The following is a 27,657-nucleotide window of genomic DNA, read 5'->3' on the forward strand; positions in this document are numbered from 1 at the left end:
CTATTTTGGTGCATTGCTTTGCTAGTTGACATTTAATTCATTTTCATCTTACTCAACACATATAGAGCCCAAAAATATATATCACCTGACATTTTCATTTAAGTTTTAACAAAATTTTAACCACATGTACTAAAATATTTTTTAAAAATTTTAAGACTAAAACTTACATTTTTAAAAATTTAAGAATAAAAATAGAACTAGGTTGAAAGTTCAGTGACCAATTAATTTACAAATTGGTTTGGCACGGGCTTTATAAACTAACCGAACCAATATAAACGTTGAAAAACTGGTAGCATCACTTCCTCAATAGTTCTCATCATCAATTGAACGACGAGCACTTTCCTCCACCGTCGTCGGTCAGAGACCATCTTTTCCGCCGCCGTCATTTGCAGTCCAGTCTTGCTTATATGTAAACCGAGTTCAGTCTTGATTTGGTCAAAAACCGAGAAATCGAACCGATGTAGGGTTATGACTCCCAAACACTCTAGCTAACAATCAATTCTTCACTTACCAAACTTTTCTGGAAATTAATTTCAAAATTAATTAATTGAGCAATTGTAAGATCATACGATTTTGTTTATTTATTTTTTATTTTTTATTTTTTTGAATAAATTGTAAGATCATACGATTGATACTTCTAACGAGTTCAAACCTCATTTCTCAACTGACATGTCTTTCAATTTGTTCCTGATTGTTACAAACTAAATCCCATTTCTTCATTTTTCGCAGCTTACTTCATCACTTTCATCCCTCAAATTCTCCTCTTGGGTAATTCTTCTTTCTTTAGACTTTGATAAACAACTTTCTCTCTTTCTTACCTGGTTTAGGGTTGTGTTATTGAATGTTTGTTGATGCTAGAACAATGGAGTAATCATGGTGTATGATGTACATGATCAGTTTCTTTTTTGTTGGGTTGGGGGAGTAGGGGCTCCCCTTTAGCGTTAATCGTTTCATTATGAACTACTTGAAAATTAAAACATCATTAGCCATAATTATTCTATTTGGAAATCCCTCTAATGTTATGGTAATTTTAATTATTTTAACAGCTTCAGCTCTTCAACCACCAAATCTCTTTGTTAAAAATGATGTTCTTAGTCATTCTTTATTGTTCATAATTGTTGTTATTGCATCGTTGCTCTGAAATCCATATTTACCATACTGGGGTATGGGTGAAGGTGCAAAACAATAAACAAAGATTTGTAAATTGAAAAATTTTGAATGGCCCGGGCACCCTTTTAAGTGTTTTTTTGTCTCAGCAAGGTATTAGGTTAGGTATCAGATTATTAAGCTTATGCAAATGACAGTTTAGGTTGTTCTTCATCATTTTTATAATTACCAAGATAAATTTAAGTTAAATATAAACGATAAAAAGAGTGGCAAAAGCTCTTACTGAGATCCTGGATTGCTTTTGTTTCTTATATATTATTTGAGTGATGTTCAACAATAGGTCATATAACTGTTTTATCTTTATGATGCTTCGAGTTGTAGAATAAAGCAAATCTATTGCTAAATGAAATTGAACTGTGGTTCTTTCAATTTTAAATAATCTGCTTTGCTTCTTGTGGATTTTTTCCCTTTAAAATTAGTTATTGTTTTTTTAACATTTTCTTTTTCAAGAAATCATTTTACAAAATTTGATGATCCAGATTTCTCATCATTGTCGTTGTATTTTTCTTTTTGCAGACCAATGGGCATCAAGGTTGAACTTCAGAAGGTAAAGTGTTGGACTGCTCTAGGAATGGCTTGGTTTATTTTCATCTTCTTTAACTGTCTTTATCGTTTAGATTTAACATTCTGTCAGAGTATAAGCCTAATACTTATTAGGATCTCCGGGGAATTTTTGGGGCCTTAAAACAATCTTTCTAAGATAGCATTGACAACCTTATTTGAATTTTTGTGGATTTCAACTCTACTTTATTCAGAATCATTTGACTTGTATTGTGGCAAGTTGATTTTATGTTGTGTTGCTGTGTACATGAATCAGATGCTTATTTAGTTTTTTCAAGGCTTGTACAGATTGGAATTCTTGGGCTTCAGCTGATATGGCATTTCCTACACTTTATTGTTAGCTTATATTACTTTGTCATTGGTATTGCCACAACACTTGAAAGCTATTTGATATCTTGGGGACTCCTACGCAAGTACAAACATCTTAATATAGACAGGCTCCAATATCTTGCAATTGTGGTTGAAAGTGATGAAGCTTATAATACCTTAAAAATTATTGAACTTCTGCAATGGTTAGCATCATTGGGCATTAGAAGCGTTTGCTTGTATGATGTTGAAGGTAATGATTTTGGGTCCATCCAAGAATTCTGAGCTTTCTTTTATTGTTGCCAAATGCTTATGAACGTCTTTCCAAATTTGTTGAATTATATGTTTATTTGACTGTATTTTATGTTCAAGGGGTGCTCAAGCAGTCCAAGGAAATCATTTTGAAGAAATTAAAGAATGCGTCTGTATTTCAGGTACATGTAACTATAACAAAGATAGATTTAAGGGTAATTGCAATTGGTAGTATTTTTAGGAATAATAACCAAGGGTATAACATCATTTAAAAAAAATTGCAAATATAGACAAGTCTATCAACGATAGACTTCTATTGTTGATAGACTCCCAAGTTTATCAGCAATAGACTTCTATCGTTGATAGACTCTTACCAGTGATATGGTAAGGTCTAATGTCTATATTTACAACTGTCCCTAGATTCAAACCTATTGGTTCAGTAAGTGATGAAGTCTTCTGCATTCAACCAAGTGATCATAGGGTCCAAATACTTTGTGGCCCTCTTTTTGAAATATTAATGTGGATTTGTGTATGGTATAATTGTGTTTTTATTAGTCCTTTATCTTTGAGTATTTCTTTCAATGCTCTTTCCTTTTATTAGTTACCTTAGTTGAAATTGCTGAAATTGTTGAAATTTCTCTTTGTATTATATTTACCCATTAATGTTTCTTTTTTCTTTTATATATCTTTTTAATTCCTTTTTCAGAGAAATTATAATATAGGGAGTTTCTAGGTCTTAGTTTTTGCAAAGCTAATGGTACTGAGGCTACCCAGGGCCCTTGATGGAATGGCATGCTTTTGATTCGATTTGTATTGCTCCTCATTAGTGAAATTAAAGATAGCCTGTTGAAAGTTTTGCGGTACTTTATTTAACTTAGTTTTTCTTTCTTTGAAGTTGAATATTGATCTTTGCATGAGGTCATTTATTTCTTCAATAGTATACGCATAACTGCTGCCTTTTGTTTTCTCTTCCAAGTTTACCAGCAAACATAACAGGAGTCTGCAATTTGAACTTCGGAGGTGAATGGCAATAATAAGATGTACATTATTCTTCTAACTTAGTCATTGCATTCAGGGGAATGAACCTCTCCAACTAAGCAAAAAAGGAATTACTCTGGAGTTCATATCAATCTCTGATGGAAAGGAAGCCATTGCCAGAGCAGCTAATTTTCTTCTTGAAAATAAGTGGAGAAAAACCAACATGAGCGGAGATCACAAACAGTGCCTTTCTGAATCTCAGATGACTGAGGCTTTAGCAGCAGTTGGTTTGTATTCTTTCTTGTACTTGATAAGGTTCAGAGAACTATTTTATTCCAATGTTAATTAACCTTATGGGTATATATGGATCTGTTATTAGGTTGTGGAGGGCCTGATCCTGACCTCATTTTAGTATATGGGCCTACAAGATGTCACTTAGGGTTTCCTGCATGGAGAATCCGCTACACAGAGATTCTGTGAGTCTTGTTGTTTATTATATTTTTTTTCCATAAGCAATGACACGTTTCACTGAACTGATGAGAAGTAGAAAAGCGAAACCAAAAGCCTCAAATGAAGTAGCTAAAAATTTACTACTTGAAGAAGGTTAATTACACTAGGTGGATAATTACATAAAGGTTCTATTAAAGAACAGCAACTCGATGCTCTAACTTTATGAACAACGCATCCTCCATGTCCTTGCTTCAAGAGAGAAAAATATGTTCTCTCTATTAACAGCTTCTACTGAAGGGCAGGTACTGATGCAACCACCGCCTCCTTGTGCTTTTCTTTAGGGAGTGTCCACAAAGTTGTTAATTGTTATGCCATCATGGTTCGTAAGATTTCAGTAAAGACTAACCATGTATGCGTCAAAGGCCAAGTGGATTTAAGAAATGCCTTTCAATATTCTCAGCTTTGAATTCTTGTAGCAACGGAATATCAGGTTGCTACTTGCAAGTCCCTCAGAAAAGTCTTAATTCCACCCGTTTTCCTGTGTGCATGTGGATGTGCATATATATGAGATTTATCGTAATTCACCCTATATCTTAACTTTTCAGTTCCTTCAGACTTCTTGAGCTCGATCCTTTTGTCTTCTTCTTTTCCTCTTGTGTGTATTTGGCCTTTTCTGCCTAAGATCCATGATATCGAGCACCTCACTAAGTCCCAATTGGTTTAAAGTGTCTGAAACTCTTTCCCATTCTCTCCCATTGTTAGTCCATCCCTTCTTCTGTCTGTTTATTGCCACCAACTGTTTATGTATTTGATGAGAATTAATATTTGTCTTCTCTAATTGCTTGACACTTGACTAGGAAAACTTCATTTAAGGCTATTGTATAATTGTTCTGCATAAGATCCATATATATGGGAATTGATTCCTCTACAACTGGACTTCTTTCTTTGTTACCCCTACACATGCTACTCCCCATACAAAACCCTGAGCTGCTAGAAGTAGAATACGACCCATCAGTTGTTTGTTCATGCTGTGCTTCAGTTCCTTTCATTCCACAATTTATAGAAAAAATACTTCTTTCCAATATAGTAATGGTGTTTGTTAATTGTCATAGTGAACACTTTTGATGTTTTTATACCTGATATACGTATCAAAGAAAAACACCAATTTTTCCTTTGGTGCCCTAAGAAAGCTTATTTGATGGAATGTCATATGTGACTGTGTCGAGCCTTTACTAGTTATCCAACAAATTTATGTTGTATTGCAGACACATGGGACCATTGAAGTCCATGAATTACGGTTCCCTGCTAAAAGCCATTTACAAGTTTACCATGGTGCGACAGAACTATGGTGAGTTACCTGCTATTGCCTTAATAAGTTCATTTCTTGTCTTCATAATGTTATTGGTATATATTGATTCTAAATGGTGAAAATATGATCTTACAGCTGAATTCCATTTTAATCGTTTTCTCTACAATAAATGTTTCTTTTGTTTGGTTGAGGATTTTCAAAATTCATGTCAAGTTTTAGAACTTAAGAAAAATAGGTCCTAAAAATTTGTTTTTGTTTAAAAAATGACAAATGATTCAAAAGTTTTTGCTTAGAAAAGGTGAAAACCATGATTAAGAATTGGTTATAAAACAAACCCAATTTTAAAAAACCCAAATAGTTATCAAATGTGGAGCTTTAGATATCAGCTCTTGTCTAGTATAATCTTTTTGAAAGCCTTCTATTTAGCGTAGCCAATGTGTTCAACAAGGATTCTTCAACTTGGGTCTTAAATTTTAGAAGTGCACATTTAAATGATTTTAGAAGTTCAGAAGAACCAAAATGAAAACTTTGATCAAGTTACTCATAGAAAACTGTCTCATACATTTATTGTACATATATGTCCATTTGATAACCATTCGAATTTTCATTCTATTTTAATTTTTGTGTCTTTTGATTGGTTTTACTTGGAACATAACCAAAATTTCAAACTCAAAAAAAAGAAAAAAAAAAAGAAAAAAAAGAATGTAATTCTAAAGGTTGTCTTACTTCAACAAGCAGCAGTGAGGTGGGTGGGGGATAGGGATTTGAAACTCTTTACCTTTTCAAAAAGATTTATTATGTTAATCAGCTAAGTTATTTGTTTAATACTTCTTGTTTTCCACATTTAGGAAACAAGTTATAATTTTTTTAAAATAACTAAAGGAAAATTTTATCATATGTAGGTTACATTTTCATTTTGAAGGTAGTGACTAATCTTAATTATCTGATGGTTTCAATAGGTAAATGAACTGAAGCATTCTGCAGTAATGGAAGGCCAATGAAGGAAGGAGAAGATTTTGTCATTTGAACAGCCATGGATTTAGTTTTATGAATCTTCTATCCAAGGATCTTGTCATTTCATTAGTCTTTTAATTACTGTGAAGAATTCATAAATAATATAGTTAATTATATAAAATTCACCAACCCTACGCAATAAAGGTGTTTTTGGTTAAACTAGATATTGGTGAAATGTTTAAGTACATAGTACCTCTTTTTTATATATTGTTTTTATTCCTAAAAGTTAGGACAGAGTCTGCTTAGTAGAGAATCTGAAAATAGAAATTTAAAAACAAGGGATAAAAGAGAAATATATTTCATGTTTTTGGATATGCTTGGTAGTAGATTTTAAAATTGAATTTTAATTCAAACCATTATTTTAAATGTGTTTGATATTATAAATGGTTGATATATTAAATGTATGGTACATTTTTCCTTTATGTAATTATGAACTTTATTTTTTTAAATTTAATTTCTTGATCGTGTTAGTGAACCCCATGATTACATGAGAAAAATAAAAAGAGATGAGTTATGAAATGAGTATACCTCAACGACTATGAAACTTAAATTCTTGACTAATTCGAATTCTTGTAGAACTGAACAAAATAGGTTTAAATACTACGTTGATTCTTTTTACTTCTAGTTTTGGTTCATTTCGATTCTTATATTTTCATAATGTTAATTTTGGTTTCTATACTTTCATTTTTGGTTCATTTTGGTCTATATTCTTTGAAAATATTCATTTTGATTGTACTTTTAACTTTGGTTCATTTTGATAATTGAATTTTCTAAAAGTGACTATTTTGATTTCTTAAAAATGAAATGAAGATGAAAATGAAAGGACAAAAACAATCACTTCTTAAAACTACAAGAATAAAGATGAACCAAAGATGAAAATATAAAGATCCAAATAAATATTTTAAAATATGATGATCAAAATGACCTAAAACTAAAATATAAGGATGAAATGAGTAGAATTTAAACAAATGATAAAAGTAATAATAAGGATTAAATTGGAATAAACCCAAAGCATAGGGCGAAATTGCTAATGTAGCCCAAAATCCAATGTTATCACATTAAGAATCACACACCAAAATTTGGGGAATAAAAAAAAAAAGAGTTTTCCAAAGGGGAATTTCAATTGGAGGGTTGGATAAGAAAGAACCAAAGCCCCAACAAGCTCCCTCTTATTCTCTTTCTAACCCTGAATTGATTCGACAAGATGAAATAGGTGGGTGGTTCAGCCATCAAATTGACCAAAATGTTGAACCTCTTTCTGTATACGACTGGAATCTACGTCAGTCCGTCTCAGGTAGACTACTTTTTGTTGCTTCCCATGAATGAATGGGACAATTGTTGACGAGTTACTTTTTTCGATTTGCGCAGGAATATTTGCTATAGCTTATGAGACTGATGTTTGTAAATGGAAAGTGAATGTGTAGGTCGACTTTTTCGAGCATATAAATTCTTTTCTGGGGATTGAAATCTTTTGCAATGGTAAAACCCAAAGCTATCGACTGTCCAAGTATATGTTATCGACCAATTGAACCCTCAGACCTTGAAGTTTTGGAGCAAATCCATGGTAACTTGTTTCCAATCCGGTATGTAAATTCGATTGTGGGTGTGGTTCATTTTGATTTTTTATTATGTGATGTTGAAATTGATATATGGGTTGTTTGAATTTCTCAGGTATGAGTCGGAGTTTTTCCATAGTGTTGTTAATGGGCGTGACATCGTGTCGTGGGCAGCGGTGGATCAAAATAGACCAGATGGCAGAAGTGATGAGCTTATTGGATTTGTGACTGCACGAACTGTTCTGGAAAAAGACAGCGAGGTGGGTATTCCTTACTCTTTATATATTTATAATTTGAGACTCAACCTTCATACATGAGCTGTTCTCTCTTAATTTTCTGGGGGTAGAACGGGATTGTTTTAGTTCATAGTTTTTCTACTGATTTTCATCTAAACATGGACTCTCCCGTTGTTACTAAACAGTTCTTTTGATTTTTTTTCTTCATCTCGTTTTCCTGTTGTAAAAATGTTGAAGTTTGGAAGTAATGGATGTCAATAAGGTTGGAAGTAGAAATAAATGTATCACACATGTAATGGGGAAAACTCGAAGTTAAAACTTGTGGCATGGAAGGATCACAAGAGAAAATAGAAGGATCTGAATGGACTCAAAAAGTGAGTTATTTTAAAATTGAAAATTTCTTGGTTTTCAAAGTATAGGATTTGTTAGTATCTTAGATAGTCAATCATACATGGTTAATGTAGTAGTTTATGTAGTGAATGTTGGCATTATCTCTTCATTTTCTAGGTTGATCAACATTTTACCTTTTTATATGCTCGATGGTTAGTCTTATATTTTCTTTTTCCTACAAGAAAGTAAACTAGAAAGGAAGTTTACGCTGTTTTAATTCAAGACCTTTGAGCATTTGAATATATAAACCTTTTGGTGTAAAGCTAATAGATTTGAATATCATTTTTCCGCTTTCAGAGTTATCATGATACCAAAAAGGTTTCAAGATCACTTGAAATACGTCATGCTTATTGGAAGATAATATTTTCAGAGCTTGTTCATTGACCTTGCCTTCAAGCTGAAAATGTTATTCCATGTTTGATCTTGTGCAAGTATTAGTTCCTATAGGGAGACCTTTGGTGTTTATATTTTACTCTGTGCACACTGCACGGCTGCATTGGTGTTGTTTATATTATACACCTCTTCTAAAAGAAACATTTAGGTTGCAATCTCTTCTTAACATTGTAATTTGTAACTTTAGATCATACATTCGTACTGTTAAGGTTTTTGGACATATCAGGAGGTCTATGTGGAAGAACTTTGGGTGGACTCAAGATTGACGATATCAAGAACAAAAACCTTGCTTTCCTCTCCAGGAGTGGAGGGTGATTATAATCAATTTTATGACCTGAATCAATTTGGTTGATCTCTTAATCAGTTGCATTTTCTTTTCCGTTGGGTCTTGATGCCCTTGTTCTCTTTAGTCAAATGTAGAGAGTTTGGCAAAAATATATATTTTTTCAAATTGGTAATGGCGTTAGGGTGAAATTTTGGGAGTACTTTTGGCCTTTGCTCCCTTCTTCAAGCATTGAGTTCCTTAACCTAACTAATTACTTTGTCATAAGAAAAAACAATTGCAGACTATTGGAAGGTGGGTGATCTTGGTTGGACCTTGAGTTTAAGATATATGTTTGATGGGGACTGGAGTTTGAAGAGTGCTTGGCCTCTAACTACTAAGCTGATTAGGGATACATTCCTAGTCAATGCGAGGACCTTTTGGTGTGGTCCATAGAACCCTCGGATATGCCGTCCACCATATTAGGCAACATTTGTTTATTTGTTTTTTTTATGAGAGACAATTTTATTGATGTATAAATTTACCAGAAAGGAGGGAAAACCTGAGCCAAAGGAGTTACAAAAGATATCTCCTATTGGGCAAAAGTGAATCAAAACTATATGACTTGAAGTATTTAGACAATTCACACCAAGAGATAGCGATGAAGATAATGTCTCTAAGAATGGGTCAAAATGTTGAGCTTTGTCATTGCAAATCCAGCTATTTCGTTCAATCCATACCAACCACAAAAAGGCTCTAACAAGATGCATCCTCTTCCTTCCTTTGAAATGGTGTCCCTCAAGAATGAGAGATAGAAAACTAGTGATATCAGTAGGAAGGGCCATAGACCACTTGAAAGCATATAGGTTGTGGTTACAAAATCTGTTGGAGAATGGGAAAAAGATGAAGAGGTGGCTTTGTATCTCATTGTTCTTCCTACAAAGTGTGCACCAACCAAAGGATAAGGCCAAAGAGGGCAGATGACGTTGGAGCGCATCTTTGGTAAGTACAGCATTGTGTTGAAATGTCTCTAAGAACGAGATAGCGATGAAGATAATATCTCTGGATATGGGTCGAAATGTTGAGCTTTGTCATTGAAAATCTGGCTATTTCGTTCAATCCATACCAACCACAAAAAGGCTCTAACAAGATGCATCCATATGAGGCTCTTCCTTCCTTTGAAATGGTGTCTCTCAAGAATGAGAGATAGAAAACTAGTGATGTCAGTAGGAAGGGCCATAGACCACTTGAAAGCATATAGGATGTGGTTCCAAAATCTGTTGGAGAATGGGCAGAAGATGAAGAGGTGGCTTTGTATCTCATTGTTCTTCCTACAAAGTGTGCACCAACCAGAGGATAAGGCCAAAGAGGGCAGACGATGTTGGAGCTTGTCTTCAGTTAGTACAGCCTTGTGTGATAGCTCCCACATAAAGGATTTAATCTTTTTTAGGGAAGCGATCTGACCAAATTGTTTTGTAAGGGCCATTGGCACTTTAGAGATGGTCTTGTGCTTGAAAGTGATCAGAAATTTGGTAGAGAAAATCCCAGATGGTTCAAGCTTCCAGAACCATTTATCATCAGAGTGATGTGGTGTGGCTGGTAGTTTGTTAACATATGAGATAAAACAGCCCATTCACTTATTTCCAATTCATTAAGGTTTATACAGAAATTAAGGTCCCAACACTCCTCAATCTCCTTCCATGAGTCAAAGATTGTAGCCTACTTAGCAAGGGAGAGAGCAAATAAGTTAGGGAAGGTTGTGTGCAAGGGGATAGAATTCAAATAAAAATCATGCCAAAAGGCAACAGAACGCCCATTACCCAATGTCACAGCAGCATGTGGATCCACCATATATTGAAGGAAAGAAATGGCCTTCCTTGGACCTTTGGCAGTATTAAGCGTGCAGATTTCAGCTTTGGTATCACATTTGGAGGAGCCATATTTGGCCACAACAGGCTTTCTCTACAATGCGGATCTTTCCATCCTGAACTTCCAAATCCATTTGGCAAGGAGGGCTTCATTCCTCCGGTTAAGGTTAGTGATCCCCAACCACCATGGATGAAAGGAGAAGTAATTTCAACCTCAATGCTGCCAATGCAAAGCCAGAAGGGTTTGTTACTAAATCTTGGTTTGGAAGGATAAAATTTCCAGAAAAGTTCTTGTGGTCCATAGCCTACCAATAATTTAATGCTCAAGATAAACTATAGAAAGGAAACCACATCTTTCTCCTCCCCTCAAGTGTGCTGAGATTACAAAAGAGAAGAAGATCCTGTAGATCACTTATTCATTAGTGTTCTGATGGGGACATCGGATTAAGTTGGAATATACACTTGTTCATTAGTTGGCATTTTTCTTCCTCCACTATGGTCAGTTCTCTACTTCATGTTGGAATTTTTTGGTGTGCTCTTATAGATATTGACACGGTGCACCTAGAGGTCAATTCCCTACTTCATGTTGGAATTGTTTGGTATGTTTCATAGATATCAAAATGGTGCTCCTATCGGCCTTATTAGATTGATAGTTTAGGGGAAAGTTGAAAGTCCTTCGGATATAGAAAAATACCTAAAAGTTTAGTGATGTTGATTTAGCCTATAAAGCACATACACTTCTAAAATGGCCAAGTATCAGTGTCAGACACTGAGATCCACCCGATACTGACACATATCCGACAGGCTATTTTGTGTGTCATATCTTTTGTTATTATTTTAAAAAATTTCCAACATGCTTGAACTCGCTCCGACATGCAGGGACACATTTTTGGACATGCAAGGACACATGGGCTTGCAATAAAAGAAAACAATGGGTTTTTGTAACCCAAAACCACGCTTTTGGACAACCCATTAATGGTCCGTTTAATTGAGCCCAGTTGACTCCATCTTATGGTTTTGTTTTGTTAATTAGCTCCCCACCAATCCTTGCTCTCACACCCCACGATTCTTCATTGTTCTTCTTGACCCAAGATATACACAATATATTTAAAAAAAACAGGATGTTCGGGTGCACCTACTGATCCTTAGCTGTTATGCTTTATGCTCTTTGTAACATATCTCTTGTACTTTGAGCATTAGTCTCATTTAATTATAAGAATAAAGAGACTTGTTTCCTTTTGAAAAAAAAGATGTGCCAAAGTTATCATTATGCAGTTTGAAGTACTTCCAAGCCATCATTAGGCTTTAGAGTGGATGGATGTCAAGAAACTAAAAGTTTAATTTGCAATTGGTGGGTGGATATTTTGTAGAAAGGACTTACACCAGTCTCTTAACAATGTCTTTTTAGCTACTTTGACAACTGAAATTACCTGTCTTGGATACTTAAAACTGGGTGTATCTAACTTATACTGCTTAAACGCCTTGTAGATATCTGATTTACTTCGGCATGATTCATTAACCACGGACCACACTCTAGTATACATTCTTACATTGGGAGTAGTGGAAAGCTACAGAAACCTTGGGATAGGTACGAGTTTGTTAGAGCTACATCTGTCTTCTTTTTTTTTTTTTTTTTTTTTTTTTTTTTTTTTTTATAAAAATAATAAATTGAACACATATGTCATGTTTAGAAATCATCAGCAAATTTTTATGTATTGAATTGCAGCTAGTTCACTTGTTCAAAAGGTAATTAAATATGCCTCAAGCATCCCAACTTGCCGAGCAGTTTATTTGCATGTCATTTCATACAATACTACTGCTATCAAATTCTACAAGAAAATGTCATTCAAGTGCCTACAAAGACTGCCGGGCTTTTACTTTATCAATGGCCAGCATTATGATTCTTACCTGTTTGTCTACTATGTGAATGGTGGTCGATCTCCATGCTCTCTATTGTAAGTATCAAATATCAACAACCTTTAAACTCACATGGCTTATATTACTTGTTCATTTACATGGTCGCATGCTGGTTGAGAATGAAACCGTCCTTAATCCGAGTTGGGGGAGGGGGGGGTCCTCTTTTGCCCTCTTATAGCAACCAAAACCTCATCAAGAATCCTTGGGCTCATAAGATAACTTGAAACATGTTTACCGTAGAGGAAACAACTTATCTCAATCTATTACCAAAACCTTGGAAATACTTATTCAAACTTGTTTAGCATTGGCACATCTAAAGTTCATTACATGGAAATTTAGTGTAGTTGGGGACTACGAATCCATTTTTGGGCGGTAGGGGAGGAGGGAGGAACTGGACAATGGAGAACAGATTGAGAAAGGATAGAGAAGTGATATACAGCGGGAGTACTAGAAAGACCAAGAATCTCATTCTCTATTAGCATTTTGATTCTGTGATATCTCAATAAAATGTATGTTTCAGTTTATTTTATTTGAAACCTTCCATTTCCCAATACAAATATTGGATGGTTCTAGGACTGCTAAGCCGGCATACTAGAGATCTTCTAAACCTTCAAGCTTATGTTTGTTCTTTCTTTATTGATTCGTTTCGTGTACGTGCAGAGAGGTTGTCACTTTCATGGTGAGTTATTTAAGGGACGGTATCAAGTCTGTAACTTCAAGGCTGAGGAAGAATGAAAAAAGGAAGGTGTCAAAATGGTCGAAATGTAAAGAATCTCATAGCCTTATATCCATGGCGCAGAGCAAGAGAAATCTAGCGGTTGAAAGCAATGGATATGAATGTGTTTAATTTGATTCTGATGTTAAGCACTGAGAAGGAAACCACTCAGAGGAAGATTGACCACACTGTATACCTACTCTTCCTTCAACTCTTTATAATTTATTGTAGTTTAAACCGTATATATATATATAAATATGATGATATTCTATGCTTAATGTAATAAGGTTTTGGTGATGTTTAATGTGAAATTGAGGCGTCTGTATTCTTATTTCTTTAAAGTCCTCTGTGACAATCTGCTGAGTTATTGACCCCTTATTGTAGTTTTCATTGCTTAAAGAATACTTTTATTATTTGTTTTTTTGTTTTGAAAACCTTGTTGAATCCTTTGAAGATGGAACAGGTGTTCGGTGAATTACTATTTATCTGTAATATGAATTTAATTAAATGACGGGGGTAAGAGGAGAATCTTTATTTTCATTTCTAAATGTGTTCAAAATCAATTTTGAAACTGAATAGAATTGTTTGTTACGGACTGAATGGTTTGGTTTTAAATCAAAACCAAAGAGAATTTGATTAGATCATTTTGCGACTTTTAGGGTTTGGTTTCGTCCAAAATTGGACCAAACCGAACCGTGAACATCCTTGTTCATATCTTAAAACCAAAGGGGTAAGGACTCTTGACATATAATGCACATGGTTAAAAATCTTTAGAATATACATTTAAAATAAATATACTTCTAGTTCTTAATTAGTAAATATCTAACATGAAATCATGTAAGGAGTTGTTTGGCGCATGATAAAAGTAGATAGTTAATTAATTTGAGTTGGTAATTATTATCTGGAGAGTTACATTGTCTTGAAGTTGAGTTGGTAATTATTGTCTATGTTTGAGGGTTGAGTTGAGTCGAGTTTTGGCGTATCTGATGCTGTTTTTGTAAATGAAATTGATTTTGTTTTTTTTTTTTTTGCTATTGTTGATTTTAATTTTCCACTATACACGTACTTTCCTAACTTTTCTAAGATAAAAACAAAAAACTTCGAATTCTTTTCCATTCTCAAAACATAACAAATTTTCTACAAAGTGACATAGATAACACAAAATTTTGAATTCCAATTTTTTAAATACTCAAATAGAATAATTATTCTATTAAAAACCCCAACTTAATCATTAATGACCGTAAAATTTAAAAAGAACTGAAAAGATTAGTGCCATCAAATGAAATTATTGGCATTGTGGGATGACACTTTAATGTTAATCTTAAGAAAACCAAAATCTTACAATTTAAATCATAAAACAAACTATTAGAGTCATTTTTAACTAATTTGTGGAATATGGATTTACCTTTTTCTAAAACCGGTGGAATGATTTTAGAAATATTGATGTCTATTTTTTTTACTGTTATGTTGAATCAGTGTACAAACTATTTTTTTTTTTAAAAAAAAATTGAGCCATAATTTTAAATTCCACTATTAGAATTATGTAATACTTGAAAACAATGAGGGATAGGTTGTTTAAAACATATCGTTGAAATTCTGTTTAGTGAAACAATAATAGGTCGTCATATGTAATATTTTTTAGATATAAGAAAACAATGAAATAGAAGAATAATTAGATCTAAAATAATAGCCATAGAAAGAAAATAAAAAAAGAGAAAGGAGGAGTTGAGAAAGAAAAAGGAAAATAAGCCCCATATGGGTCAGATAGTGAAAGAAAGAGAATGAGAAAGACGAATCAAAAGGTGAAAAAAGAGAGAATATGAGAGAATGGGAATAAATGTGAAGAGACCCATGAGAGAGAGAAATGACAAAGTAATTGAGAGAGTTGAGAGAGTAATGAAAATGTGTGGGAAAACGGGTGAGACTGAGAGTGATAAAATGGTGGATAATTAAACCAACCGTTTTTATTTTTATCAGTGGTCGTCGAAGTTGGGCACACAAAGGTGTTAATCGGATTATGTTGTCCAAGCTGTTTGTGCGGAGGTAGTCGTTGGAGTTAGACGCTAGAGTTATCGTCGGAGATGGTGAAGCTCGGAATTCTTCATTGAAGTTGGTCGTGCGAATGTGGAAGTCGGAGTTGTTTTATACCAAGGTGGTTGTCGGAATTGGTTGCCGGAGTGTTGTTGAAGGTGGTTACTGGAGCTTGGAGTTGGCCATCCGAAGGTGGTCATTGGAGTATGTCGTCGGAGTGTGGTAGCGGTAATCGCCAACGGAGACCGATGGGTGGAACCATTAAAAACATTAGAGGGAGAGAGAACTGAGGAGAGTTAGGGTGAGTTGGTAAAATAACTGGTACAATTCCACCAACATTTAAAGTTGGTTGTCAAACATTGAATTGGTAAAAAATACCAACTCAACCCAACTCTCTTTGACTTGTCAAACACCCCCTAAGATATATGTTTTGTTTATTTAATTTATACTATATGTGAAATGTGATTAAGTTAAAATGTTAGAAACATAATTTCATAGAATAAAATATAAATGGTTGAACGAATATAATATTTTGTAAATATGAGACGTGAAGTAAAAATAATTGAATATAATAGAATTCTATAGATTTGACAACTATTATTTTTTTGGTTTTGATTTCTTTTTTCAATGGAAAGATTTAACACTTTGAAACAAAGACACTTATATACAATTCTTTTAAAGTTTACTTTACTGAAATTTTTATATTTGTCAAAATATTAAAAAAAAAAAAAAAACATTGAATTCAAATGAAAGGATCAATATAAGTTTAAAATAATATAAATGTATATTAGAGGGAAATGTTAAATTATATTTACATGTTTTTTTATATAAGTTATTAGTAAACAAATATATCTTTTTAAAATCCAAAATAGAATAAAATAGAATATTTATATGTAAAATCTTGTTTTACACGAAGCAAAGAGAAACGGAAAAGGGAGAAACTACACAAACATTTTGTAGCTTTTGAAAATTAGTTCCAGTTTTAGAAATGTTTCTCCAATTTTGGAAACATAAAATGGGATGAGTTACCAAACAAGTTTATTTGTCAAGAATGTGAAACAAAAATAGGAAACAAAAATAAGAAATTTTGGATTGTGGACCATCGTTTGAACTCCTTTTATTAGTAGATATGTTGTTGAATGAGAAATTTTGGATCAACCACAAATTGTTACGCACATTTCTCAAATTAATAACAAAAAAAAAAAAAAAAAATCAAATTTGGTTCCAAGTTGACATGTGTCCTAAACTAAAATTGAAGACATAAATTGGTGAATCCCAATGATGCCACGTATTTTCATCCTGATCATTGAATTGAATAAAATTAACTTGGTTTAATTTGATATTATTATTTGGGCTAAAGTCCAATTGAACAAAAAAAAAAAGCTTAATTTAGTCCAAATTTTAAATAAGGTCCAAATTTAATTAGTTGGACCCAAGGGTTAGGTCCATGGACCAACCAAGCCCAATCTCACAAAAGCCTACTTAAGAACTCTATAAATAGAGGAGTTCTCTTCATTTGGAGGTCCGAAATTTTACACAAGAGAGAATTATCCCAACAACCAACAGACTCCTTAACTCCTGAAGCTGATCACACTTGAAGATTGAAGTCCTTTGGAGATACAAGAATTCTTCCAAGACTTCAACTCCAAGAACATCACATGTTCCTCTTCCTCAAATCAAGCGTATGCATTCAAATGAGTGAGAATCAAAGGATCAAGTAGTAGAGATGGAATCACATTCGCACCAAATCTACATCAACAGAAGTTCAACCCAACGAAATAAGTTTATCTTGAATCCTCATGCAAACAAATTGGCACGTCCAATTTCTCAACAATAAAATCAAGCAATGGCACCAAAGAATGCTACATCTAAAGTAACTGCTGCAAGTAACTCTTGCACAGGACCTGTCACCCACAATCGTACAAAGGAAATCATGCAGGAACAAGAGTAAGGTTCTATCGTCGCACATAACATTTTGAAGAAATTAACTGAATCTCAAAGAAGCAAGATTGTCATCAAAGAAAATCCCTTTTTTTGAAAACTTGACTCCTACGTTTGATCGAGTAAAGAAATAATCACACCCGAATGTAATGTTTGTCATGATGACGGATGTAAAAGCTGAAGTGGCCATGGCAGAGATGGAAAGGAAAATAAATTTCTTGATGAAACCAGTTGAGGAGTGAGATCGTGAAATCGCTGTCTTAAGAGATCAGGTGTCAGCTCGTGAAACTGTTGAATCAAGTTAAACTCTTGCTGACAAACCTAATGAAAAAGGAAAATTTGTGTTGTAGGCAAATCAGTCGCAACAATCTACCTCTGTTTCCTCCCTGTCGGTCCAATAGCTACAAGATATGATCACAAACTCCATAAGAGCTCAATATGGAGGATTGTCACAGACTTCTTTTATGTACTCCAAGCCGTACACTAAGAGAATCGACAACCTGAGAATGCTTGTTGGGTACTAACCCTTAAAGTTACTACAATTCAATGGAAAGGGCAACTCAAAGCAATTGCCTACTTCGTTGAATATTGTGAAAATGCAGGAACTAGAGGTGACCTGTTGGTCAAGTAGTTCGCCCAAATCTTGAAGGAAAATGCTTTCGATTAGTATACCGATCTTGAGCTAAAAGTGATTGACAGTTGGGAACAGCTAGAAAGAGAGTTCTTGAACCACTTCTACAACACTAAACGAACTATTAGTATAATAGAGATAACAAATGCCAAATAGTAGAAAGGAGAGCCAATCATCGACTACATCAACCAATAGAAAGCTTTGAGTCTGGATTGCAAATACCGACTCACAAAATCATCTGCTGTAGAAATGTGCACCCAAGGTGGATTGGGGACTTCTTTATATTATGTAGTGAGTAAAGTCTCATACGTTTGAAGATTTGGCAACTTGCGCTCATGATATGGAATTGACATCGTTCAATAAGGGAATTAAAGATTTCATGGTCCTCGAAGTAAAAAAGGACAAGAAAGAAATAAAGAGTACCGAGAGGATTGTGAAGAGCGTCACGAAAGAGTCAATGGTCATTAACGTGACTCCGTTGAGGTTTTTCTCCAAAAGGAATGAAGCAAAAGTAGAAAAAAAAAGATGATGGAAGCGAGATATGTCGCCTAACTTTGAAGGAGAGACAAGAAAAGGTTTACCCATTCCCTGGCTCTGATGTTGCAGACTGTTGGGGTTGATGCCCTAAATATCGTGGGTCTTATGGCTTGTAATTGTACTATACATACCATTTACTTATCTAATAAAATAAGAGGTATTTTATTTGACATTTAATTGCATTAACCACAAAACCAATAAATTAAGATCCAAGTTTTTCTGTAACTTAAACATGTATATATACAAGTGAATCATGTTCAAGTGATAACCTAAACGGTCTGCAGCAGATGGATAACATTGGGTTCTTTATTCTGGTGACACTACGAGTAAGACCCATTTTATAGTTGTTATAATTGTTGTAAAGTGCTACAGATAATTTGATCTTGATATTTCATGTAGAGAAATGTGAGTGAGGGTGTTCTAGACAAAGAGTTGATATAAGACCGGACCACGAAATGAATATTTTCTCTATATAACACCGTTGATATAAGAGACTTACATTCCACTAGGATGACCATAGGTGACTTGACCTGAATCCTGAGTGAGTTGTGAACTCCTACCTATGAAGGCAGTCCTTTGATTTGCACGGATGAGAGTGGCCTGTATCGCTGACTCAATATGCCTACCATTTTAGGATTTATCTGATTGTGGAGTAAGGAATGCAGCTTCATAAGAAGAAATTCACTCATCCCCTAGTGTTAGGGTAAGTAGAGAAATTGCTCCCTTAAGGGCTAGTTCCAGAGCTTGAATAATGTGCTGGTCAGCTACTGGATTCACCGTCGCCCGTGAACCCACGCCTATGCAAATGATATTTATATTCACCGAACTAACCCCTTATACTAACTAGTAGTACAAGTAGCAAGTCTGGGGTCGAACCACAGAGAGCCGATTTGGATTTCTCGAAAATTGACACTTGTAGGAAGTAACCAGGTGGGAGGGGGTTTGTGAAAATTGTGAAGTAAATTGCAAGAAAATGAAAAGTGCACGATGCAAACAAATGTGTAAATAATCAATTGAACAAAATACTTAGCTTGGGTAATTCTAGTTTAATTCATTCTTTTTCAATTCTATTACAGACTAATCAAAAGATACGTAAGAATATTTGAATTAAAACTTAGCCCACTCAATTAGAATCCTAACCGGTAGTCCATAAAATCAAGTTAATTAAAGGAAAAGTGAGAATCCTCAAACAATAAATCAATTAACAGACATTAAGATCTAAGGCAAAGCTAAGCCAAATAATTGATTTCCATCATCTAACCAATTATTTGAGCGAGATTTATCTAAGTTAGAAAGTAAATGCTTGCTAAATGGAATCCCAATTTAACACAATAAACTAACTTAACCCTTGCTTCTAGGTGACGACTACCTAACAATTACAAATTAGGGGCAGTCAACGCAGTCAATTATACATGCATAGCTAATTTGTCAGATTATCCCATATAAGACAATTGAAGAATATGCTCAAGATAAATTCTCATAAATTTATAACAAACTTACAGAATTACATATCAAGTCTCAATAATCGAATTGGAATGAAATTAAACTAACAAACCCAAGCTAAATTCTTACCCTTTATCCACGAAACATCTTCAAAATCGATACAATGTTCAAAGGGGAAGAAAATTATTACAAAATTCTGGTGAAAAGGTAGGCTAAACCCGAGCTAGAACAGGGTGGCGACGCTCAAAATCGAGTGTACGTATTGTTTTGTAATCGACCGACTCAAATGGTCCTATTATAAAACTGCTGCAATGTCGTAACGCTAGGAAGAGCATTGCAGCTCTACATACAAATTGGTCGAGCGTCAGACGAGTGTCACAACGTTGCCTTGATGCAGTGTTGTGCGTGCGTTGAGGTTGAATGTCCATAAAACTATGTAGTGTTGCAACTCTCTGGGAGAGCGTTGTAACGCTGCTTATTCTGTCCGAGAGCGTTGGAGGTGCAGCGTTGATGAGCAGTGTGACAGTGGCGTTGGGGCATCTCTGGAGCGTTGCAACACTAGGGTCAGCATTGTAGCGCTGGCCTACATCTGAGTATTCTGTCCAATAGCGTTGAGCTAGCATAAGAATTAGGTTTAATGAGAGTGTTGTAATGCTCGGCAAGGCAACAACCTTCTTTCCTTCTTCATTTGATCATTTTAGCTTCTAACTTCATCATTTTAACGTCTTTCTGCCCCGAATGCTTAATTTGATTTCTTGTACACTCGAGTCTTAAAAAACAATCAATTTAACTAAATTAAGTAGCTAAAAAACCCTGAGTTAAGTAGAAGAAGATAACACATTTCCAGTGCTATCAAACACCCCCAACTTAAATCTTGATCGTCCTCGAGCAAGTTAAAACAAACGGTCATGCAAAAATAAACAATTTGTCAAACTCAAATGTTCCTTACTCAAGCCTCAACAGTAACCTATAATTAATTTCACAATCGAATAGGTAATCAAAAAGCATTCCATCATTTTAAGAATGGTTTGAAAATTCGTTTTAAAATTTGTTATGCATGTTCAAGCTCAAAGTTATTTATTTTGAACAAGAGCGAGCCCAAAATGGTCTTATGAATCTTCAATTTATTTTCTCCCACACCGGTGTAAAGGATTTGAAATTAGCTTTCCTAAATTCAAAGTGGTAATGACATCACAATGGATCAGTCAAAATCGAATCATCCATCGCCTTTTTTGCATGCTTTTCCTTCTCATTTTTTTTAAATTTATTATTTTTTTTTAAAGCACAAAGTGGAAACTTAATCTAGGAAACCAACTTTCGTTTTGCTTGTCCACACGGGTGTCATGCGAGTCATCCAACTACAGGCCAATTTCCTTTAAAAGTGTCTAAGCTTACTCATTCCTCTAAGATACTTTAGCTCAGAAGGAAACTACGGGTGTCATGGCCACCCCAGGTTAATCATACCCTTGAAGAAGAGGAGTAGACCCCCTATACATGCATATATGAAAATTCTCTCTCTCTCTCTCTCTCTCTCTCTTTTTTTTTTTTTTTTTACTAGGTGACAATGATATCAATTGACTACAACTCAAAGTGTGCATTACTAAATTGAATCGTGGAAAGACTAATATATATCACCAGTGGCTATCGAAGTGACAACAAACTTATGGTCTCATAATTCAATTCTAAGCAAGCATACAGGGTCAAGATAGATATGCAAAGGTTTGGAGATGTAATAAATAAAAAAAAAATTAAGCAGTATTTTAAAAAACATCATGCAAAATTATGAAATCTTTCATCCAACCTATTCTAATGCAAAAATGATTCATATGAGTGCGTCATAAACTAGTCATCACAAGGAACAAAACAACAAGACAAACTACACAATCAAGAAAACTTGCATCACACATGATCTCGAAGGGAAGATCCCAACGAGGAGCCTAAATAACCGGAGTACATGACAAGTGTTGGATTTTATGTCCTAAAACTTATGGTTTGTAAACGGTAAAATTTATTCTGAAAATTTAATAAGTTATTATTGAATATATGAATTGCTTATTTAATTTTAGAAATAAATCCAATAAACTAAAAGATCCATGACTATTACATGAGTACTTGAACTTTATATATGGAGAGATAAAAGTGGATCATGTTCAAGTAAATAGTCAAAATGATCTATAGTATATGAATAAAGTTGGGTTCCTTATTCTGGTAATACTATTGGATGCGACCCACTCTGTAGTTGTTACAAGGAGTTGTAAAGTGCTACAGAGGAAGTGATCTTGATTTGTACATGTTATAACATAAGGAGTGGGGGCGTCCTGTGCAATGGGTTTGTACAAGATCGGACCACAAAATAAGTCACTCTTACTTTATAATGCTGTTTACTGTATAAGACTAACTATTTCAAAGCGATGGCCTAGGTAACTTGACCTTAATCCTGAGCTAACTATGAACTCCTGTTTATTCGGGATTATCCTTAGATTTGTATAAGTGAGGGTCGACTCAACAGCACCAGCTCAATAAACCTCCATTTCAGGGGTAAGACCAGGTTGATAGCTGGGGACATAGGGTGCAAGATGGAACTCACTCCTACCCGCTTTCAAAGATAGTAGAGAGGTTGTTCCCTTAAGTGCTGACTCTGGGTCTTGAACAAGGGGCCCCACCCTCTCATTGGCCCAAGAGGGACTCGGTTTGTTGATCGGATCACAAACCAATTGTTCATTAAAGGATCAGTGAGACTTAAGGAACAAGAGGTAATCTTGGGGGTAAAACAACCATTTGACCCAACCATTATTACGAACAACATGTGAATGGTTAACTTACTAATCATGGTTATATCGAGTGGACATAATATATCTACAGAGAGGGGAGTGCAACTTTGGGCTTTAGTGGAGTGACCCAATAGTTAACAAATGAAGGTTAATTTGGTGTAAAGAGTTTCGCCAATTAACCTCGGATCATTGGAGCCCATGATTTGTAGGTTCACAAGGTCCCCTATTAGCTCATAAATGGATTAACCTTAGAGTAGTGTGATAAGTTAATTTGAAACGTTCGAATTAGAATTAAAAGAATTAGTAATTATATGTGATATAATTATGCGTTTAATTTTGGAATTAAACGAAATTGGAGAATCAATTAATATTTAAATATGATTTAAATATTAAATTCATGAATAGGGATTCATGATGGTAGAATTAGTGTTAAATTAATTTAATATTTGATATTGAATTAATTAGAATTAATTAAATTGTTTGATTAATTATTTATTATTAATTTTATTAGAAAATTAACTATTGAATTACTTTTGTAAAATTAATAAAAAATTTATTTTTGAAAAGAAAATTTGATTTTAGAAATCAATTATAAATTCAAAAATTGAAAAAGATTGAAAATGGAAAATCCCAAAAGTGGGATATCTCCACTTCCGAAACCAAGTAGCTCACACATTTTCCACCCTTTTCTTGATTCAATCTTCCAAGCATGAGGCGCATTTCATGCAACAATCCTCTTTGCATGATAGTCTTGCAATAAATAGATAAGATTGAAGTGAAAATCGTTGATGCACTTGATAAGTTTTGGCTAAAAAACTTGAGGATGAAGTAGGTCTTCTTCCATGGTGCAATAGTGATCTTCTTCTCCAAATTCCTTTAATCCAAGCTTATTTTGAGTCTCACAACTCAATCTAAGGCACCAAAAGGATAGTAGGGAAGGCCTTGAGGTAGTTCACAAGTTGATTTGGAGAAGATTTGCAGCTGGAATCGAGATTCAAGTGGTCCTACAAAGGTATGTTACCCTCTTATTAGTTTATGAGCATGCTTAATTTAAAGCCAAAATTAATGAATTAGAATGCTTAATGATCCATTTTACTTCCGCTGTGTGTTTTCTAACTTTAACAACAAGGCATTTTTCAACACATCAAAACTTTTCCTGCAATCATTATTGAAATGAAAGGCCACATTCTTTTGAAGAAGTGATGTCATTGGCTGAGCAATCTTGCTAAAGAACCTGTGATAGAAACCTACATGACCAAGACACGTTTGTGGGGTAAGGGAGCTTAGCTATAACATCAACCTTGGCAAGGTCTATCTTTATGCCATGCTTAGATACAATATGACCTAATACAATGCCACGTGAGGCCATGAAATGACACTTCTCAAAGTTAAGTACTGGGTTAGACTCAATGCATCTTTCTACAACCCTAGACAAATTAGACAAACAATCAGCAAATGATTCTCCATACACAATAAATTCATCCATAAATACCTCAATGCATTTTTCAATAAACTCCATACATAGTAAAATATGAACATCATGCAACATTGAAAGGTGCCAGGAGCATTACATAGTCCAAATGCCATTCTCTTGAAAGCGAAGGTACCATATGGACATGTAAAGGTCGTGTTCTGTTGGTCCTCTTAGTTAATCGAGATCTGATAGAAACCCGAAAAACCATCAAGGAAACATAAGAAAGGCTTACCAACTAACCTTTCAAGCATTTGATCAATAAAGGGAATGAGGAAGTGGTCCTTTCTAGTTACAACATTTAATTTTCTAAAATCTATACACATCCTCCACACATTCTAAACCCTATAGGAATTAGACTACCCTCGGCATTTTTTACCATAACAGTACCCATTTTCTTAGGCATTACATAAATAGGACTAACCCACTCATTATCAGGAATAGGATAGATAATACCTGCATCCAATAGTTTGAAGACCTCTTTCATTACTACCTCCTTCAAGACAAGATTCAAACGTCGTTGGGGCTATCGACAAAGGCATAGCTCCATCTTCCAAAGAAATCTAATGCATGCACATAACAGGGCTAATACCTTTTATGTCGGCCAACTTCCATCTAATGGCCAGCTTGTATTTCTGTAAGACTTCAACCAATTGTTTCTCTTATTCCTCAGTCAGGTTCTTTGAAATTATAACATGCAAGGTCTCAGCCTCCCCCAGATAGGCATACTTAAGATGGTCTGGAAGCTCTTTCAACTCCAATTTAGGTGCCTGCAAAACAGAAGGGAGCACCTTGTCAGAAGATTCATCATCAGAATAAGAGGGCGTACCTACCGGCTCTGTCATAGACAAGGTGGCAAGATCTCCAAGGGAAATCAAATCTCCTGAGTCATCTTCATTGTCATCATAAGCGTTCCATGTAACCTCCTGCTCAACAGAGTCAAACACATCAATCTGGCACAAAGATTGTACCTGTCCTACGGTGGAAGATTTCATAGCATCGAAAATAATAAACTTAACCAACTCACCATCGAACTCAATAGACAAAGTGTCCTTATTCACATTAATCTTAGTCTTGGTCGTCTTCATAAAAGGCCGACTAAGCAAGATTGATGCAGATAAGATAGATGTGGGCTCTTCCATCTTAAGAACATAAAAGTTAGTAGGAAAAAGCAATTCATTAACCTGAATTAGGACATTCTTTATGAGTCCTAGTGGGTGTATAAAAGACCTATCAACTAATTAAATCATAGTTCTAGTTTGAGTTAGGTCTTTTAATTTTAATTCTTCATAAATTGAATAAGGCATAACATTTATTGATGCACCTAAATCTAGCATGGCCTTATCAATTTTCTTTTTTCCTATGATGCAAGGGAGAGAAAACATACTTGGATCCTTCTATTTTTCAAGCAAATTTTTTTGGAGGATCGCAAACACAGATTGACTTACCACCATTCTCTCCTTTTCTTTTGCTTGTCTCTTCCTCGTGCAAAGCTATTTCAAGAATTTGGCGTATTTAGGAATTTTCTTAATGACATCAAGGAGAGGAATATTTATCTCCACCCTTCTAAACATTTCCACAAGCTTCTTGTCCTTGTCTACCATTGGTTCTTTTGGCCTTGCAAGCCTAGAAGGAAAAGGCGCTTTAGGCATGTACACATCTAAAGGAGGATACGGGTGATAAGATACTCCCTATTTATTTTATTGTGATAGGATGGTAGAATTTGAAGAAGAAGTTTCTGGGCTTTCCAATTCTTGCTCCTTTGACTCAGCAAGTGGCTCCAACTCCTTGCCACTCCTCAATGTAGTTGTACTTACATTTTCTCTAGGATTTGATTCTGGCTGAGATGGGAGTTTGCCAGACTATCCCTCCAATTTATTTATCGAGGTGGCTAGTTGAGAGACTTAGGTCCCCAAAGCATCAATGACACTTTGAAATTTAAAGTAATTATCAACAAGACTTTTAACCATATCTTTTAAGGACATACCTGAACCAGACGGGGCTCTATGACTAGGCTGAGCCTGTTCCTTCTGTCCTCCCCATTTGAAGTTTGGGTGATCTCTCCACCCAAGTGAAGGAAACTCATTGAGGAGAATATCCTTTGAGCGGAAGCAAATATCATCCCAATTTCCAATTTTCATTGAATATAAGTTTTACAGTAAATCAAGAACAAGATATGCATTTATATAAACTATAGCATGCAATAATAAAGGAAAACACAGGGTTCCAGAAACCCTTACCTTTGAAGACTATTCTTCAAGAATCCCTCGAACAATACATGAACAGATCTCCTTCTCCAAACGGGACACCACCACTTGAGAACCCTCTGCATTCTCTTGGGACAAAAGATTCAAGCAAGAGTTGTGGGCTTTGCTTGAATCCTTGGAAGAGGGAAGGGAAATGGAGAAGAGGAGAGGGAATTCTTTAGAGAACTTTTCTCTTCTATGTGATTCTTTTAAGAGAGAACCATTCTCTCAGAGAGCATTAAGGAAGAAGATGAATCTCCACCACATTCTTTTTCAATCCACGTAATTAAATGAGAGAAAATTGGGGGAGGGAGTTGTAGCTCCTTCCCTTTAATTAATATAACAACTACTATATTATATATATGCACGCTATATGTTATACCAAATATAACATATAGCCTATAGTTTTATATTGCATCAAATACAACATAACCTATAGATTTATTTTCTCTCAGTAATACATGACATTTAATATAAATCACATTTATATTAAATTCACTTATATGAGTCTCATTCATATAATTAATATTTGAATCATATTCAAATATTTAATTCCTCTAAACTTATTTATAGTATTTAATATAAATAATATTACATTCCAAGGGTTGTTGTTCTTGGACGCATTTGGATTGATCGAGGGAGTTTGAAGAATGGTTCTTCAAAGGTATGCATACTCTATCCAATGATATTCTTGAAAGTATGTTGTAATTTCGTTTTGTGCATGAGTTGTTAGTTTTCGTTTATTGACTATAATTGTTAGTGTTCAATTCCGAATGGAATTTGGAACGATCCTTCCGCTGCTCATAGAAATCCTCATGTCTGATTTCCTTCAGGTTATGCATTTAATTTCATGCATCATTTATATTATAAGTGTTATAATATATGTATATGTATGATTTAGTTTTATAGCATACTCATGCATCATATAATATAAGTGTCATATTATATGCTTGCATGCATAAATAACATAGTCACGCATCATTTATATTATAATCGTTGTAATATATATTTTGAATGTAAACATGTGATACATGTTATTTAATTTCACTATTTCGTTATATATAAGAGTTATGTATCTGTAGTAATGAAATGAACATTGCATGATGCATGACATTACTTTAGGTAATCTTATAAACGTTATAATTTTATAAAGTATGTCAATCGATGCAATATAGGTTTTAATTTCTTTCATTTACTTTATAAGAGTTATAA

The 27,657-nt window shown here is 34.5% G+C and overlaps 2 protein-coding genes across 5 annotated transcripts; both read left to right on the plus strand.

Annotated features, from left to right (window-relative positions):
* The first annotated feature begins 215 nt into the window (after positions 1 to 215).
* LEW1 (Undecaprenyl pyrophosphate synthetase family protein) lies at positions 216 to 6,199 on the plus strand. Of its 2 annotated transcripts, none has more exons than XM_039044521.2 (9): positions 216 to 460; positions 730 to 768; positions 1,684 to 1,714; positions 2,017 to 2,287; positions 2,407 to 2,468; positions 3,362 to 3,551; positions 3,644 to 3,740; positions 4,980 to 5,062; positions 5,983 to 6,199. In XM_039044521.2, exons 3-9 carry the CDS (start codon positions 1,688 to 1,690, stop codon positions 5,988 to 5,990), a joined length of 738 nt encoding a protein of 245 aa, XP_038900449.1. In that variant the 5' UTR covers positions 216 to 460; positions 730 to 768; positions 1,684 to 1,687; the 3' UTR covers positions 5,991 to 6,199. The 2 variants fall into 2 exon arrangements, with proteins under 2 accessions (XP_038900449.1, XP_038900450.1); XM_039044522.2 differs by having other exon boundaries at positions 282 to 557.
* An 870-nt stretch (positions 6,200 to 7,069) lies between these two features.
* LOC120089266 (Acyl-CoA N-acyltransferases (NAT) superfamily protein) lies at positions 7,070 to 13,715 on the plus strand. 3 transcript variants are annotated; one of them, XM_039046685.2, is made up of 6 exons: positions 7,070 to 7,331; positions 7,406 to 7,620; positions 7,709 to 7,853; positions 12,231 to 12,330; positions 12,469 to 12,697; positions 13,320 to 13,715. In XM_039046685.2, the coding sequence occupies exons 2-6, from the start codon at positions 7,514 to 7,516 to the stop codon at positions 13,504 to 13,506; spliced, it is 768 nt and encodes a 255-aa protein (XP_038902613.1). In that variant the 5' UTR covers positions 7,070 to 7,331; positions 7,406 to 7,513; the 3' UTR covers positions 13,507 to 13,715. The 3 variants fall into 3 exon arrangements, with proteins under 3 accessions (XP_038902613.1, XP_090162091.1, XP_090162092.1); XM_090305965.1 differs by having other exon boundaries at positions 7,072 to 7,331; positions 7,451 to 7,620; XM_090305966.1 differs by having other exon boundaries at positions 7,098 to 7,331; positions 7,462 to 7,620.
* Positions 13,716 to 27,657: the final 13,942 nt, after the last annotated feature.

Source organism: Benincasa hispida, chromosome 10 (assembly GCF_027475165.1).
Source record: "Benincasa hispida cultivar pf3 chromosome 10, pf3_genome.v1.1, whole genome shotgun sequence".
NCBI classification, from domain to species: domain Eukaryota; kingdom Viridiplantae; phylum Streptophyta; class Magnoliopsida; order Cucurbitales; family Cucurbitaceae; genus Benincasa; species Benincasa hispida.